The sequence below is a fragment of the Fomitopsis serialis genome (assembly GCF_022376445.1).
Source record: "Fomitopsis serialis strain Sig1Antser10 chromosome Unknown B0H18scaffold_28, whole genome shotgun sequence".
Lineage (NCBI taxonomy): Eukaryota > Fungi > Basidiomycota > Agaricomycetes > Polyporales > Fomitopsidaceae > Fomitopsis > Fomitopsis serialis.
In genome coordinates, this window is record NW_025954988.1 from 356226 (window position 1) to 372456 (window position 16231).

At 57.1% G+C, this 16231-nt stretch overlaps 8 protein-coding genes across 8 annotated transcripts; 4 read left to right on the plus strand and 4 right to left on the minus strand.

Annotated features, from left to right (window-relative positions):
- Window positions 1-138: 138 nt before the first annotated feature.
- B0H18DRAFT_1094527 (uncharacterized protein) lies at window positions 139-2954 on the plus strand (the record flags this gene model as incomplete). Its single annotated transcript, XM_048032386.1, has 9 exons — window positions 139-284; window positions 331-507; window positions 535-965; window positions 1004-1358; window positions 1421-2002; window positions 2035-2151; window positions 2207-2404; window positions 2425-2665; window positions 2737-2954. The coding sequence occupies exons 1-9, from the start codon at window positions 168-170 to the stop codon at window positions 2952-2954; spliced, it is 2436 nt and encodes an 811-aa protein (XP_047894175.1). The 5' UTR covers window positions 139-167.
- A 317-nt stretch (window positions 2955-3271) lies between these two features.
- Window positions 3272-4019, minus strand: B0H18DRAFT_875845 (uncharacterized protein; the record flags this gene model as incomplete). The annotated part of the gene is made up of 4 exons (XM_048040457.1): window positions 3272-3433; window positions 3489-3555; window positions 3620-3813; window positions 3924-4019. 4 exons carry the CDS (start codon window positions 4017-4019, stop codon window positions 3272-3274), a joined length of 519 nt encoding a protein of 172 aa, XP_047894176.1.
- Window positions 4020-5014: 995 nt separating this feature from the next.
- On the minus strand, window positions 5015-5609 carry B0H18DRAFT_295028 (Rab5-interacting protein-domain-containing protein). Its single transcript, XM_048037447.1, has 3 exons — window positions 5259-5609; window positions 5187-5198; window positions 5015-5134 (listed from the first exon to the last, which is right to left on the minus strand). Exons 1-3 carry the CDS (start codon window positions 5560-5562, stop codon window positions 5124-5126), a joined length of 327 nt encoding a protein of 108 aa, XP_047894177.1. The 5' UTR covers window positions 5563-5609; the 3' UTR covers window positions 5015-5123.
- Window positions 5610-5617: 8 nt separating this feature from the next.
- On the plus strand, window positions 5618-7171 carry B0H18DRAFT_295096 (aspartate-semialdehyde dehydrogenase). Its single transcript, XM_048037448.1, has 2 exons — window positions 5618-6122; window positions 6194-7171. The coding sequence occupies exons 1-2, from the start codon at window positions 5837-5839 to the stop codon at window positions 7009-7011; spliced, it is 1104 nt and encodes a 367-aa protein (XP_047894178.1). The 5' UTR covers window positions 5618-5836; the 3' UTR covers window positions 7012-7171.
- Window positions 7172-7323: 152 nt separating this feature from the next.
- On the plus strand, window positions 7324-8650 carry B0H18DRAFT_295114 (ribosomal protein S5 domain 2-type protein). Its single transcript, XM_048037449.1, has 6 exons — window positions 7324-7617; window positions 7700-7819; window positions 7879-7984; window positions 8035-8177; window positions 8234-8354; window positions 8417-8650. The coding sequence occupies exons 1-6, from the start codon at window positions 7434-7436 to the stop codon at window positions 8484-8486; spliced, it is 744 nt and encodes a 247-aa protein (XP_047894179.1). The 5' UTR covers window positions 7324-7433; the 3' UTR covers window positions 8487-8650.
- Window positions 8651-9001: 351 nt separating this feature from the next.
- Window positions 9002-13633, minus strand: B0H18DRAFT_1084840 (uncharacterized protein; the record flags this gene model as incomplete). Its single annotated transcript, XM_048031841.1, has 9 exons — window positions 9002-9427; window positions 9487-9830; window positions 9881-10076; window positions 10132-10624; window positions 10683-11044; window positions 11096-11206; window positions 11282-11760; window positions 11815-13300; window positions 13508-13633. 9 exons carry the CDS (start codon window positions 13631-13633, stop codon window positions 9002-9004), a joined length of 4023 nt encoding a protein of 1340 aa, XP_047894180.1.
- Window positions 13634-13998: 365 nt separating this feature from the next.
- On the plus strand, window positions 13999-14656 carry B0H18DRAFT_820573 (uncharacterized protein; the record flags this gene model as incomplete). The annotated part of the gene is made up of 2 exons (XM_048039295.1): window positions 13999-14481; window positions 14537-14656. Coding segments are annotated over 2 exons (603 nt in total), but the record flags the coding sequence as incomplete, so codon positions are not given.
- An 868-nt stretch (window positions 14657-15524) lies between these two features.
- B0H18DRAFT_1084842 (60S ribosomal protein L23) lies at window positions 15525-16180 on the minus strand (the record flags this gene model as incomplete). The annotated part of the gene is made up of 5 exons (XM_048031842.1): window positions 15525-15704; window positions 15764-15836; window positions 15869-15917; window positions 15980-16103; window positions 16160-16180. 5 exons carry the CDS (start codon window positions 16178-16180, stop codon window positions 15525-15527), a joined length of 447 nt encoding a protein of 148 aa, XP_047894182.1.
- Window positions 16181-16231: the final 51 nt, after the last annotated feature.

Genomic DNA, 16231 nt, shown 5'->3' on the forward strand with positions numbered 1-16231 from the left:
CCTATTGCCAGGTTACTGGAGTGACGGTGTGGCATAATTTCAAGGCGCCCAGTATGTAATCACTTCCGTAAACGGAACCCCTTGCTATGATCACAGATCGACTATGCGATCGGTCAGCGAACCGGACGTTGCCGGACACACTCTTTCAGATTCTTCGATCGAGCAAAATGAGCGTACAGGCCATCGAGAGGGCTTTGCTCACCGGAAAATGGGAAGGCATACCGCAGGATACGTCCTTTGCCGATGCTGCGGACATCGCGAAACAGTCGTCGAGGGAAATTTCCGTGCGCCCCTCACGTCATCCCGTGCCCGAGAGTTATTCTCGATTAGCAGGAGGGCGACGGCCTCGAAGACAAACCCATAGATGAGTGGTTCAGCTTCACAATCTCCGCACAGAACGTCTCCGCAGAACAGGAGATCATTCGACTGGCTGTAGCGGTCGCATGCTTGCACTCATTTGTGCAGGCGAATTGGACTGGTCCGGATTTGGACTTCCAAGTCTCGGATGTAATTCCACTGCCCAAAAATACGCAGCCCACCGAAGTTGGTTCTCTGTTACATAGGAAGGCAGTAACGGAGCTCGCACATGGAGGAGAACCGGCGTACCATCTGGCCGACGTACCTCTGTTTCTCAGAGTCGCAAAATTGCTCCTGGAGCTTCCGTACGATCACTGCCCATCTGTTGTGTGGTGGAGATTACGGGCCTGGCTCGTACATCAACAGGTTCTTGACGAGCCTACTGCCGTGCCCGCCGACCTTCTGTCGTCTGTGGAACCCCTTTTGCAGTCCTTCGCCTCGCATCCCGACCTCGCCGGGCGCCTTATCCTCGAACAAGGTTTGTTGGAACACCATCTCGGACATGACAAATCGGCGGCGGATTATTTCATCCGCGCAGCTCGGGCGACGCAACTGGAGTACGAGCTCACAGGCGCCCTCGGGAAGCGAACAAAATTCAACAAACCGACGTTACGCAACTTGTCCTATTGGCCGAGTCGCGCAACAGAGACGATGATACTACCGACACCGAACAGAGTAAGACAACAGCCGCACAGACCACCGGCACTACTGAGCAAGCCGGTGCCGTCGCTTCTCTGACTACTCGCATACCTGAAACGTTGGCCCTCAATGATGACACGTTGCTCGAGCAGACCGAATTCACATCATCCTCGGCCTCGGAACCCGGCTCACGGCTTGCACACCTCAATCCTTCGTCTCAACCAGCTCTACATCCCCTCGATCAAAGTATCCTACTCGCGCTATGCCTCAATGTTAGGAACACTTCGCCCTCGCACGGTCTCACTGCCGAGCAGATGAAACCGTACGTCAATCGCGTCATTTCTCATCCCAAGAACTGGTCAGTGCATACAATAGCCCTCTCTTACGCTCCCGCCTCGAAGCCCACCGCACACGTACCGTCGAGAGATCCACACTCCAGCTCCAGGCACTGGTTGACCAAATGCCCACCGCGGATTCGACCGTCTCCGAGCGGCTGCTCTACTTCCATTCCATCCCTCTACCGAGCAAGTGGGAGATGGAGAAGGAGCTCGCGCTGCGCTACCTCTCGCTGGGCGTCGTGAAATCCGCGCTCGAAATTTTCGAGCGCCTCGAGATGTGGGAGGAGGTCGTAAAATGCTGGCAGAGCATGGAGCGGCGCGAGCGCGGCATCGCCATCGTCCGCGATCTCTTAGAAGGCAGAAAGGCTGAGGCGGACACGGTCATTGCACGCGAGAAGGTGTCTGCTCAGGGACGGAGGCAGACGTTGGACGCCATGCGCGAGGCCAAGCTCTGGTGTCTGCTGGGCGATCTGGAGCCTGAAAACGCGTTGGACCATTACAACAAGGCTTGGGGCATCTCCAAGGACACCTCGGGAAGAGCCATGCGCTCGCTGGGCGGGTATTACTTCGCTCGCGCAGACTACCCGAATTCAATTACCTGTTTGCGTAAGGCGGTGGCAATAAACCCGCTCCTTGGCCGATCGTGGTTCATCCTTGGCTGCTCGTACGTCCGTGTCGAGGACTGGGAGGGCGCCGAGAGTCCTTCACTCGCTGCGTTACTCTCGATGACGAGGATGGCGAGAGCTGGAATAATCTTGCGAGCATTTACCTCCGCATGGGCGAGGCGGGTAAAAGAATTGAAATGGAGGATAGCGAAGTAAGCCGAGTCTCTCTCACCTGGTTACGTTACATTGATCGAGTTTGCGTAACAGGAGGTAAAAACCGGGGACCTAGTGTACAGCGACGAGACGAGCAAGAGCATACCGTTCAGCAATAAGATGCTGGCCTTCCGCGCGCTGAAGCAGGGGTTGAAATTCGCCTATGACAATTGGCGGATGTGGTCCAACTACATGATCGTGGCGATGGACGTCGGCGAGCTGTCGGAAGCGTGCCGGGCCCTCGGCCGCATCGTCGAGAGCGCAGCACCAAGGACGGCGCAGAGTCCGTGGACGCGGACGTACTCGACCGCCTGGTCGACGCCGTTACGAGGGCACCAGCGAACCCAGACGACGCCGTGGAGGGCAGCGGCTCCGGTGGCCAGGCAGTGCTGAATCCAAATGAGGGTCACGGGCTTCTGAGGCGTGTTAACGACCTCTTCGAACGGACGATCCTCCCGCGTGTTTCCTCGCCGCGAATTTTCCGCGCCCGCGCCCGTCTGCTGACTTGGCAGGGTCGGTGGGAGGAGGCTCTGAATGCGTACATGGACGCCTATCGATGCAGCAACGCCGGGACGATGGAGAAGGCGAGACGGATGTGCAGAAGTGGCGCGAGGCGGTAGGGGAGGTGGAGGAGATGGTGGACGTCCTGCGAAACTTCGGCCCCCGGGCTGAGGGCTTCAAGTGGAAGCTGCAGGCGAGGAGCATCCTGCGGACGTTCATGGGGCGGACGAAGGACTTCGAAGATGAGCCGCAGTGGTCTCGGCTCATCGAATCGCTGGAAGAAATCCGAAAGGAGGAGTAGGGGTGGCCTGCCGGTGATAGAGAATCGGAAGCATTGTAAGATGAGGTCGGCAGCGGTGTTCGTTGGGGTCGTGTACGTAGGACGTAGGGCCGTTCGTAGAAGGAAACAACTTGCCACCGCGCCTTGGACCACTGCGATAAACGACGGGAGCATTGCGCGGTAGCGAACTGCCAATTTGGTTATTCCTGGTACGGGTTGGGCCGTTCAGTTCACGATTCTGTTCATCTCCACTGCGCACGGATCACGAAATACGTATAGCGAGGGACATTAGGCGGCGCGTGTGGCAAGGTTCGTGGTCTGGAGATGCAGGCGCGTAGTCACCAATTCATTATCATCGCAATGCGGTTGAGGGTCAAGGTCGTCACGAGTTCGGTGGCTATGGAGAGCGCTGAATGTTTAATGGTTAACCGCGCATGGAACGGGTCTTCGAGCTGGCTTGTTTCCCATAGGGCCACCGTGCTTCCCTTACTATCTAGGCACTGCGTGGCACGTAAACTCAGGTGCGACGAGATCGCCGGAGCTTATGCCACGTACCTCTAGTCGCTGAGGGGTGACCTTCCACTTGAATTCTTTACCGTTCTGCGCTATGAAATAGCGTGAGCTATTGAGGGAAATGAATACTCGTAAGCTTCCGAGAGCCGGTGAGAACGGAGTGTTGTTCATACGGGCTGTTGTCTCTCTTCTGCCGTCGCGCGTTTGCCATCGACTGTGGTGGGCTGTTCCCGTATACGAGGTAGCCCGGTGCGCGGTTAGGACCAAAATAGAAATACGAATTGCTGGGCCCCATGATGTCCGGATGCTGCTGGGTCCAGGGCTTCTCGCGCGTGAGTCTCATTATGAGGTTTGGGTCCTCCTCAATCTGCGCGAACGTTAGACAGCCCGAGATGGGGCGGTTCAACTGGCGTACCATTGCCCTACATAGTCGCTGATTAATGAGGATTATAATTGCGACTGGGGCAACCAAGACACACACACTGTGAAGGCGAGTCTGCTCTCAAGGTCTTCGAAGCGGGCATTCCAGGGATCCGCGCTGAACTGGAGGAGGGTGTAGACGGTCGAGGACATGCGGGCGGGGAGGAGGATAAGCTCTGGGCGAGCTGGAGGGATTATTATTGCCTTCGCGCTGCGTATCATCATCGAGTCTGCAAAACAATGCATGCCGTTTTGGGAGCAATGCCAGCCACCGCCTCAGTTGGCCTGGTTCGTCATCGAAGCCCACGTGCGGGCCACGAGCCGTGCATCGCGGCTATCCATTGGCCGGCGTGTGCTGGGCCCATCATCCTTGGACCTTCCGGAAGAATGCTTGATCGTGAAACAATCAATCCGCGCTTCCGGTCCCCACGCTCTCACTCAACCATCCAAGCGCAGGCTACCCAACGCGCCCCGTCCCAACTCCATTCACACCCCAGAAGCACCCCTCGTCGTACCGCGGGGTGGACTTCACCACCAGATCACATCCAGACACGCGTATGTCCGAAGGGAATGCTGCAGAGGCGTCTTCCGAGCATCTCCACAAGATAGGACCATGGGGCACCGCAAACCCGGTGCGACTTACCTGCATTGGCCGTCCTAACGGCGGGTGCGACACAACAGGACGCACCAATTTGCAAGTCGGGCGGTACGAGAAGCACTTACACGCTGCAGCGGACCACATACACGCACCGCGGGCTTGCCTCCAAAGTTGTGGAAACGACTCATAGAACAGGAGCAGGGGCGGTCGATGGGCGCCATCACTCTGAGACTCGGGGTGACAGATCGTGTACATACGATCACATACCTGTGCACTGGAAAGAAGACACCTGTACAGCCAGGGTCGCGACGTCGAACACGCGAGCTTCATCTCGTGCGACGTAGTTTAGGCACAGTACACATGGCATATGAAGGGGCCGCAGCCCGAAGACCGGTCGGACAAACCGAAAGATCAGGCCACAAGAAGCTGCCATCCTGCTAGAGTTCACCTTCTGTTGGGTGGCGCCACAGATACGGACACCACGCTGTGCATCGCCGGTGACTCGTGCAAGTGCCTGCCGTATGCCTGTGATCATCCACATGAGCAAGGATTGCAAAAACCAACGGTGGGCACCTGAGCGTGGCCGGACCGGAGAAGACACGAGTAAGAAAACGTACGACTGCAACAGGCGACTCCGCTGGGAACAGGGTGCAGCGGGATTAATCGTAGACTGGGTAAAGCGTAAAGTGAACGCCACATCACTGATTACCGGTAGGACTTACCGTGCACAACGCCTGCGTCAAACAACAGGGGATGAACGAGAAGATAGCAACGAAGTTTCGGTGCCGACATACCGTAGAATAGCGTCCACACCAGGATGAATGAAGAGATGTTCTCCTGACCGGGGTTTACTAGCTCCCACCAGCCTCCGGGAATGTACTTCGCCGGTCGTCCCTTGCACTTGACGTACAAACACGCGGAGGTCAGCAGCGTTGCGAGGATGAAGAGCGCGAAGCCGAGGGTGTTCTCGAGGCCGAGGACGCCTGCGACGGCGCCGGCGAAGCACGACGAGAGGAACTTGATGGAGTAGACGCGAGAGGCGTTGTACTGCACGTTCGGGGGGAAGAGCAGCTGAGCCTGCTGGTCGGCGGCAGACATGGTCGTGGTAGGGTGCCGGACACTCACACAGTGTGACTCACACCACCAGCGCGTCGCATCCGCCACCGTGACAGGGCGCGCAGTGCCTGTCACACTTTGTCTTGCGGGTCACTCGGCGTCACGGCGCAGGGCGGTCGTGTGACGGGACGTGCTGACTCCTGGACGGATTTGATCAGACTCTGACCCAAGGGTTGCCTTGCTCTGACCTCGTCGGACCCGTCACTCGCCCTCCGCCGGGCCAACCGCAGGCCCCCTTCTACTCGTCCTCGCCGACATGCACGAAGGCCGCAAGATCAACGTCGGTGTGCTCGGCGCAACTGGCACCGTCGGCCAGCGCTTCATTGCGCTCCTCTCCGAGCACCCGTTCTTCGTCCTCCATGCGCTGGGCGCATCCCAGCGATCCGCGGGCAAGCCGTACGCACGCGCGGTCACCTGGAAGCAGACCAAATACATTCCGGCCATCGTGAGGGAGACGATCGTCCAGGAGTGCAAGCCGGAGTGCTTCAGCGGGTGCGAGATCGTGTTTTCAGGCTTAGACGCTGATGTTGCTGGTCCGATCGGTAAGTCCGCTGCTGGTGCGAGGATTCTGCGAGATACGACAGCTAATGTGACCGGTTCTACGTCTTTGCAGAGGAGGCGTTCCGTCGCGCAGAGTTCGCCGTCTTCTCGAACGCGAAGAACCACAGACGGGACCCCAATGTGCCTCTCATCGTACCTCTCGTCAATGCCAACCACTTCTCCATGATCCAGCAACAGCGCGCGCTGCACAATCCACCCTTACACAAAGGCTTCATTGTCACCAACGCAAACTGCTCAACGACGGGCGTAGTGATCCCCCTCGCTGCCCTCGAAAAAGCTTTCGGCCCGCTCGAATCATGCATGATCACAACCATGCAGGCGATCTCCGGCGCAGGTTACCCCGGCGTGCCCAGCCTCGACATCATCGACAACGTCGTGCCCTACATCGGCGGCGAGGAGGAGAAGATGGAGTGGGAGACGCTCAAAATCCTCGGCGGGATCGCGGAGGGCGAGGACGGCCGTAAAATGTTCGACATGCACGCGCGGCAGCCTCTGCGCGTGTCGGCGCAGTGCAACCGCGTCCCCGTCATCGAGGGCCACACGGAGTGCGTCTCCGTGCGCTTCGCGCGGAGACCGCCGCCGAGCCCGCAGCAAGTGCGCGAGGCCCTGCAGGCCTACACGTCCGACGCGTGGACGATGTCGTGCCCGTCCGCGCCGCGGCATACTATCTTCGTGCATGAGGAGCCGGACCGGCCACAGCCCCGGCTGGACCGCGACTACCAGGCCGGCGCGGGCGTGAACGTCGGGCGTGTGCGCCAGTGCCCGGTGCTCGACATCAAGTTCGTCGTGCTCGCGAATAACGTCGCGATCGGCGCGGCGACGAGCAGCATCGTGAACGCCGAGATTGCGGTGTGCAAGGGCGTCATCTAGGGCGGTTTGGTCAAAGACGATTATAGACTGAAAAGCCAAGTACATGTACCATTAATGTCGGGCTCTAGATAACATCTACTACACAAGCCATGTAACACCCGAACCCTACGTACACACACCGTTTGAACAATCTGTATAGCTGCTCGAAGTGTGCTTGCGAAATCGGCGCGATACTGTCATTGCGCACTCGCTTGCAAATCTCTGAGCCTGTGCTTGATGGGAGAAAGGTCGCGCGCGACGCGGATACACGCGTTCAGGTGATCGCGTCTCGGACCGTGTCTCAGAGCATCTTCTGCCGCAAACGCCCTCGACTCCCAAGCTCCTCCCTCCATCGCCTCCCTGACAGTTAGGCTCACCGTTCCTGACGAGCGGCGAAAAACTGTCTCACATCTCTTGACCCCGAACTCTCTCCTACAATTTGCATGATGGTCGAATCCGGACCCTCGACGTCCGCGGCCTCGACGTCCAAAGCAGACCAGGACGCCCTGCGCGCGGCGACCTTCCAGCGACTCCATCCAAAAGTCTATCTTGAGCGGTTCCTCGCGGAGAACGTGCGCCCGGATGGCAGAGAGCTCGGCGGCTGGCGAGAGGTCTCGGTGAACGTAGGTTGGTGCAGGCGTTCCCTCCGTGCGGGGTTGTCTCGAGTGTGTGCATATGCTCACTTGTGACACGTCCGCGAACGAAACAGGGTCGATATCCACCGCAGATGGCTCTGCATTAGTGAGATTGGGGAAGACAACCGTTGTATGCGGAGTCAAAGCCGAGATTGCGGAGCCTGAGCTGGATAGCCCAGAGGATGGCTTTCTAGGTGAGCGTGCATCCCGTAGAGCTAGAGTTGTAAAGTAAACTCGTGTGCGTGTGTGCAAGTTCCCAACCTAGACCTTCCTGCGATATGCCATCCGAGGTTCAAGCCGGGCCCGCCCACGGAGGAGGCCCAGGTGCTCTCTGACAGACTAAACGAAGTGCTCGTTACGTTCGTACTCACTCGGCCTACCGTCCGACTCATGTTGATTGCGCATGCAGGTCTGGTGTCATCCCAACGAAGTCGTTGTGCATCGAAGCAGGGAAAGCAGTGTGGGTCTTGTACGTCGACGCGACATGCATCAATTATGACGGGAATGCATTCGACGCTACGTTACTCGCCATGGTGGCGGCTCTCAAAAACAGTATGCAGTTCATCCGTCCGTTTATGACGCACACTCAGGATAGTTCTCTATGATAGCCCGGCTACCGAAAACCAGCTTCGACGCAGAGACGGGCCGCACCATCTGTTCAAGAAAATCAAAATCCCCTGTGCATGTCAGCCGCTTACCGGCCTCGATGTCCTTTGGGATTTTCGATAAGTGCGTGAAATTTCCCTACCGCTAGTTCGCCCCCTGTGCACTGACTAGGCACCGCTATACAGTACACACGTACTCGCAGACCCCACATCTTTGAGGAGCCCTTGCTCGACACCACATTGTCCGTCGCGGTAGACGAGAACGGTGGCCTTGTATCTGTGACCCAGCTCGGCCTAGGAATTGTCGGAAACCAAGACGCGCTAGTGCATTGCATCAGTGCTGCTCGAACGCGTTGCTCTGAAGTCATGGGACTGCTGGTCAATATATCTTAGCCCAGGCTCAAACTGGAAGCAACCTCATGAAGCCCTACAACAACAACAAATCCTCACCGCTCGACAAGGTGTTTCTCAGACTCTGCCCAGGAGACTAGCAAGTTGCAATCGCGCTCTCCTTCGGATTCGAAACGGCCTCATCATTTGCAACGAGCGCAGAACAGCATTTGTGCATCCTCGGCAGTACCACATGGCGCAACGGCGCAAGTACATCAAGATGTCTATCGACACTAACAAGCAGGCTAGCGATAGATATAGGGTATATGTCCCGGGTGATGCTAAACTGTACAACAAAACATTTGACAGAACGTATGTATGCAAGATGATTACGCGCGCAAGTCCACTAGTAGGTTAGATTCGCCCTTCGACCCCGTAATATCACCCAGGCCCCATCCCAATTGGGCCCGCCATCGCCAAATATGACCCCAGCGGAGGCGACGGCGGCCCCAGCGAGTGCGCGACCGCCTTCCGCCTGTCCTCCCAGGCCCTCAGCGCCTTCAGCAGCTGTAAGATCTTGTCCCGCTTGCCCTGCCGAATGTCGTTAATGCTCACGGTGCCCATCTTAACATCGTTGTCGAGCAGGAAGTCGAAGAGCTTGAAGAGCCCGTCGAGCTTGTCGTCGTTCGGCCCGGACGGGAACGCAGAGTCCGGCACACGCGGGGTCGCCTGCTTCCCCTTGATGTCTTCCGCGAGCCGCAAAAGGGCCAGGCCACCGTAAGTCGGTGCTGACAGGTCCGTCATTTGCAGGTTCTTCGGGAGGTGCGAGTTTGCCCAGTCGATGAGGCCTGCATCCACGGAAGACGTCTGGGTAGAGCGTATCAGTCAGCGTCCTTTGGCGCATCTGAAACGTGGAGATCACGTACGGTCGACTCCGTCAGAGAGTTGAGCCTTCGCATTTCCCGCGATGGTCGCGGTGGAACCTTGGAAATAGTTTTAGGGACAGATGGTTCGACGCTGGTAGTGGAGCGCGTGTCGCTCGTGAAGAACGAGTCGAGCCTTGTACGCTCCATACTACCCTTCTCTTTGGCTGTGACGCCCATGAGCAAGACCTGCGCGTCGCGCTGGGTCAGCTGGTTCGGATTATCAGGGCGCATCGCTTTCTGGGTGGCTGCTCGTGCACCAGGAGAAGGGGGTCTCGGCGCAGGATTCATCGCTTGTGCGACTGCAAGAGGAATTGTCGGAATGTTGCATGACGACACCACAAGGTCTAGAAGCGCTCGTTTCAGCCTTGTCGCAAGTGAAGTACGCTAGACTCACCAGCGTAATCCCGCGTGATTGTGGCCTTCATGAGTGCCTTCATCCATTCTCGGACAGTGATGTGCTCCTCCGAGCTGAAGTAATGGCTCTTCTCCGAGTCATGCATGATACGGAAACCATAGCGTCCCGGGTCGATGTTCTCATCTGCAACAACCTTGTAACCGGCGATGTTGATGTACCCCTTTATTTTGCTCTCCTAAACCATGTTTCGCATAAGGCGCCCGTCGCAGCGAATGCAGAGGGGATCATACCGTTTTGCTCTTGTTCCGCAGCCAGTAGAGGTGCGGACCCTTGAGGACGAAATACCGCATCTTCCAGGCGTTATAGCGCTCGCCCTTCTTGCGTAACCAACCCTCATGGTCAGGTGTCCCGATTTGCTCCAGGATACTCTGACCAGGTTTGAGAGTGAGCGTGAGCGGACTGGATTCTGGGGTTGTAGGAGACCTGAGGGTGTCGTCAGCCTTTCCAGTCTTGTCGGCTTGCGAAACGCCGACGGTAGATGCTGTGCGTTTGCGCAGGACTGCCGACCTTTCCGGTTCTTTCGCTTTGTCCTTCAACTCTTGAGATTTCTCCGACTCCTTGTCAGGGGACTCCTTGACCTCTTTGAGGGAGAGGAACTGGCCAGACTTCTTCTCCTTGCTGGTGCCATCAGCGGTAGAGGGCCGACTCGAGCCCCGCTTCTCTCGTATCCTCGAGAAGGTGCCATGATGTTTCTCCTTCTCGTCCTCGCTCTTCTCGACCGCACTAAAAATTAAGGCACCACAAATTAGTAATGTATCACACTTTCCGCGGTTTAACTCACCCAGAAAGCGACGGAGGCGGCTTCCTGCTCTTGCCACTTTTCCCCAGTGTCCCGGAGAAGGAAGTACCAAAGAGGCTAAGCCGGTCCGACGCCTTGCGGCCGTCAACGCTCTCGCGCTTCTTCTTTGGCCTAGCTGTGACCGGAGGCGCGCCTTCCGGCGCAGACTTCGCACCGTCCGGTGAGTTAGTGGAGGACGCCGCAAGTGACATAGCGGACAAGGGAGGCGTTTGCGGGACGGACGTGTCCTTGGAGTGCCGACTGGCGGTGTCGTTCAGCGATGACCGCTCCTTCACCGAACCGGACTCGGTACGCCAAAATAGGCGCCGGCCCCTGCTCTTCGTGTCCGAGGCGACTGTCTCGCTCTGTCCAACCATCAGTGATTTCACGGACACCGCGTTCAAAGTTATTCGCACCTCGCTCATGGCGCCACGGTCATCCTCGACAGCAGGGCGGATGTCTCCTCCAATCGCAGTGGCCGCTATAGCCCCATCGCTCGGCGAGAGCACCAGCTGAGCGGGACGTTTCTACATGTCATGGAACAGAACCGCATTAGTATTTTCGAACAGGCCAGCTAACATTTTATTGGGAAGACCACACACCCCGTCTTTGATAGCCTGTGCCAAGCCGAGACCGAGACCGAGGGGTTGCGATTCAGCTTCGCTCTTCGCGGCACCGCCGTTTGTATCCACCTCGGCGACAGGCCACCCGTTGCGGTTCAACCCGTCGCCACTGGGCAGTGGTATCTCTGCAACTGGAGAAGCAGTAATCGGGCTACTCTGGTAGGCATGCGGAGCGTACATGGGCGAGTACCCCCACCCCGAAGACGTCTGTGTATGTGCGGAGCTCTGTAGACTTGCCGAATGTGAATGCGTGTAGGGCAAGGACTGGCCTGTCTGCGAGCGCGGTGTAGTAACTCGCGCCGGCGTATGTGATGGAGACTCGAAGATGGACGGGGGACGGCGCAATTCGGCGATCGCGTTCACGATGCGAGCACGCTTCCCGAACGCGACGATACCAATCTCAGTCTTGAGGACGTTCGCGTCAAGCTCGAGGAGCACGTCGCCCGTGATTTCTTGCTCTGAAATCGAAGGGTTCGTTGACACAGACAGGAACAAGCACACTCAAGACGCACCGGTGAACTTCTCACACACACCCTCATCGAAGCCCTTGGACCGGAGCCACTCAACCACTTGCTCGACCGACCACTCGGAAGGATGGCCGTCCGGCCTCTCCTTCCTCGTATCTGATCCAGAGGACCCACTACCGGGCGCCTTTGCTTCTAGGCCACCGGCGCTCATCGTGGACACAGTTGTTGCTGGCGTGAGTGATTGCCTGATCCCTGTGCTCGTTGATCCGCCAAATGATGATGCAGTAGGTGAAGGAAGGCCAGTTGAGGGGAACGAAGGCTGCGGGGTCTCGGCAACGCGAACGGTGCTTGGCGAGGGGCTGACGGTCTGCACGGAAGGAGACGTCGAGATCACAGAGGGACTGGCCGTAGCAGACGTGGGATGTGAAGCAATCGGAGCGGGAACCTCATCGGGAGTATTAGAGGTTGCAATAGACTTCTCGTCTTCAAGAGGTGCGCTTGCTTGCGATGATGGCGAAGGGACTTCTTCAACGGGGGAGGCCGCTATGATGTTCATGGAGGGAGAGCGTATGGGCTCCTCGTTGGCAAGATGGTGTGAGAGTTGTTCCTGCGAGAAGGTGGACTGCTCCGGGCGAGCAGTCGAGCTTTCAGGTGTAGTCGCACTAGGCGAGGGCACGATGAACTCTTCTGAGGGTACAATGAGCGCCGAGCTATCCCTCGATTTTTTCTTGCGTAGGCTAGAATCCGATACAGTGATCACCGGAGGAGGAGTATGGAAGTCCATTGTCGATGTACGGGAGTGCACAACGGAGAAGGCAGGTTTGGAAGTGGTCTCCTCGTCTTCTTCGTCCTCCTCAGAGATACGTCCGTTCATGCCCCTCGAACGGACATGATCGGAAAGGTGCCGGGGATGAATCTGCTCTTCATCCTCGTCTTCGCTCGAGTCGCTGAACTCGAAATCGTGCGGAGGCCCCGAGAGACGGACCGGAGTACCAGAGCCAGTGGTCGAGCTTGCTCTTCCCTGCGCTTCTCGTTTCTCGTTCTCCATTTGCGCGCGCATGGCAAGCATCGTCCGAGCGCCTTTCGACCATCCATACTCTGTTTCGTCACCCTCCTCGCCCTTGTCGCCCTCGTCTTCGGCGTCGGAATGGTCGGTCGACTGCGAGCGCGAGCTCATGAAGCTGAAGCTTCGTGATCCGTCGTCATTCCCTCGGCCGAGTTGCTCGATCGCCTTCTGCACGTCTGTCATAGTAGCTTGCATCACCTCGCCTCCCCCAGACCCCTGCGCGCCATTGTTGGCTGTACCTAGTTCTTCCGTGCTATGGCTCAGAATCGGATCGGCAGTACCATGAGGAGGCTGTGATGTACCGCAGGCTGTTGTTGTTGACGCAACAGGCGCTTCGACGGTAGAGGACGCGGACGAGGCATCGGCACTCTCCGCGACAGCAGCGAGTCGAGATGAAATAGAGGGAGGGTTCGGGGATGTGTAACTTCGCGGAAACAGTCCGATATTGCCTGCTGGGTTTCGGCCCTAGAGAGCAAGCGTGAATGAGAAAATTCGACACACCAGCAGCTACTGCCGAGCCAGAAGACGACACATAAGTTTTGGAAGACGAGGACGGATGCCTTCCAAGTCGCATAGACTTGGCACAGTCGTAGACTATCCTCTACCGTGTCATTTTCCACCACAGGGTCTCCGTCATAGCTCGGCAGCAGAGCGGGTACGCGACAGACTCACCTTCCACCATCCATCTCCATACAAATCATCCTTTTCAATAACCTCAACTTTGTCCCCGATCTTAAAGGACACCTCATCCGGGTTCTCCGGTGTGAATTCGTGGAGGGCGTAGACGTACTCTGGCATAATTCACTCCTTGTATTCGCTTGACGGAGTGTGCCAGAGACGATGCGGATGTCAGTAGGAAAACAGCGAGAAAGTAAGCAAGAGAGTGAGCGGGTGAACGACGTAGAGGAGATAAGCAAGCAAGAAGGAGAGTTATGTGCGGTTGACGAACATTGTGAAGCGGACCGCGTTGGGTCGTGGGCGTTCAGACTCGCGTTCCCGCCCAGGCACATTACGCGGGTATTATCCGCCAAACTCGGCAACAATCTCTATATATGGCTAGCCGTGCATTCACCGCCGGCGCACAGTCTGAGCTTCTCCACGACTGTGAGACTCCGTGCACTTGCATGCACCTCTCGTGTGCAGCCGACACCATTCAACTCGCCATGTCAACGCGACGTCTGAGCACTGTCCACGACCTTGCGTCTCTCCGCCTACATCCCGACGGGACTCGCGTCCAAAACAACAACAAGAACTTGAGGATTCGCGGAGCCAAATATGCAGCGCGGGACAGCAAAGGGAACTGGTTTGCGCGCGACGCGGGTGGGACAGGCAGAGTGAAGCAGCGATGGGCGAAGCCACGCGACGAGGACGCGAAAGAAGATAGCTCGACCGGAACAGATGAGGGTGAGGATCTGTTACCCACGGCAGCCAAGGGCAAGGGCAAACAGCGGGCAAGTGAAGCGGACGTAGAGGAGCAGCCGCAGGATGAGAGGGCACGCAAGAGGCGACGGTTCTACGAGGATGAGTCCTTCATTGCACCCACGCCGTCGGGTGGCCCTTCAGCTCAGGGTAGCCCAAAGGCGTCTTCGAGTAGACTGTCTGAGCCAGAACCTCTTGCAGATTGGGCACTCCCCACACCGTCGGCTGTGAGTGCGCCAGATTCCTTCGGAGGAAACGTCGCGTCGCTAATCGGACCCGCAGGAGACATTGAAATGTATGCATTACTTTGCTTGCAACTACTACACTGCCGTGGGGCAGTTACGCGATAGTACTAAGGGAGCACGTCGAACGAAGAAGGTTCGGCGGGAACAAAGGCTTCAAGAGGAAGAAGACGGTGCGAGAAGCAGTGAACCGGCCGAAGAGCCTGCTCATGACAGCTCCGCGGAGGGGGACTCTAGCTCTACTTCCGACAGTGAGAGCAGTGAGGATGAAGACGAGGACGAAACCAACTACAGGCCACAGTTGCGTAGTCGAAGGCGGAGAAGAGCAAGCCCTGACATGTATAAAGCTCTCGACGGTTCTGCTCTTATGGCGATCTGTAAGTGTATCTATGACTCTGCGATCAGCAATCCAATATAATCATGTGCTCTCCAGCGATGCTAGTGCAAGAGCATATCACACATCTCTTATCCGCAGACGTACCCGACGAGTGGGACGAGGAGATGGAAGCAGACAAGCAGGCACAGCGCGGCAAACAGGCAGCACTGACCAGCATCCTGGAGAGTCAGCACGGTCGGCCGAGCTGGAAACTACGCAGTCGAAATACCAAGGAAGTCGAGGACGAGGAGGAGGAAGAGCAGCTCGAACAGAACAAGGACACGGAGACCCTGGGCAGACGGACGACGAGAGGCGTCGTTCTTCCGAAGGTCACGGTTCCATTTGCAGACAATAGCTCGGAAGATGAGGACTACGTCCCTTAGATCTGTTGTGGTTGCAATCTATATGGGTTTGGTGGATATTGCCATTTGCATGTCAGCCATTAGCCCGGCTTCCGCAGCACTTTTAGCAGGCTATCATTGAACACATGTTTTCGTGACGAGCAGAAACAATTTGGCTTATGAACCTACCTGATCATCGAATACTTCGACAGTCGTGTCATTGCCTGATTCGACCTTATTCGTCTTTTCTACGTCCCGTTGCTGAGGAGATTATGAACGTATGGTAGTAGTGGCATGTAATGAATCTGTGCTTAGGCCGATGGTGCCTTGGATTGAGGAGCGGGTTGTGCCAGTGTGCCATCCTCCCAACGCTTCAAGATATTATGCTGGAACACGCCCATGTCCTCGTCCTCGAATATCCGCAGGCGCTGTAGTCTTCTCTCGCGCAGCTTGTTCTTTGGCAGCATGCCCGAGACAGCTTTTCGGATGATCTGCATTTACCGGCCGGCCTCAGAAAAGGGAGTCGCTCTTACGAACAGCCACGACGCACCTCGTCGGGTTTCCTCCGCATCATATCCTTGTATTGGATCTCCTTCAAGCCTCCGGGGAACATAGTGTGGTGCCTGTACACAGTTGGTCGGCCTTGTTACCGGACACCTTCACCCTCCGAGCATTTGTGATGACAACGTAGTCACCGCAGTCCGCTGAGACCGGATGACCAGCTCAGCAAGACAAGAATAGTATGGTTCCAAAGGACCGTACTTACCGCTGGGGTCGAAAATGGGCTTGTGCTTGCCCATGAGCACGATGGCAATGCGCTCTGCCAACTTTCCCAGTACCCGCTCGGAGGCGTCGACGTGATGCCATACCCGGGCATACGCCAGCGCAGTCTACACTGCAGGTCAGCAAATTGTATAACGACAATTTCCAGAGTATGATCACGTACATTCCCGACTACCTGGGACATATTGAGTGGACCGGAAGTGCAGGTAGGAGCAGGTAAAGACACAAGAAGCAG

What these genes read in the sequence shown, in the direction of transcription:
- B0H18DRAFT_295028 (XM_048037447.1), bottom strand. Translation starts at nt 5,562, where the DNA reads ATGTCTGCCGCCGACCAGCAGGCTCAGCTGCTCTTCCCCCCGAACGTG.
- B0H18DRAFT_295096 (XM_048037448.1), top strand. Translation starts at nt 5,837, where the DNA reads ATGCACGAAGGCCGCAAGATCAACGTCGGTGTGCTCGGCGCAACTGGC. An exon ending in TGATGTTGCTGGTCCGATCG is followed by an intron (nt 6,123 to 6,193) that starts GTAAGTCCGCTG and finishes ACGTCTTTGCAG; the next exon opens with AGGAGGCGTTCCGTCGCGCA.
- B0H18DRAFT_295114 (XM_048037449.1), top strand. Translation starts at nt 7,434, where the DNA reads ATGATGGTCGAATCCGGACCCTCGACGTCCGCGGCCTCGACGTCCAAA. An exon ending in AGAGGTCTCGGTGAACGTAG is followed by an intron (nt 7,618 to 7,699) that starts GTTGGTGCAGGC and finishes CGAACGAAACAG; the next exon opens with GGTCGATATCCACCGCAGAT. An exon ending in GGTGGCGGCTCTCAAAAACA is followed by an intron (nt 8,178 to 8,233) that starts GTATGCAGTTCA and finishes TCTCTATGATAG; the next exon opens with CCCGGCTACCGAAAACCAGC.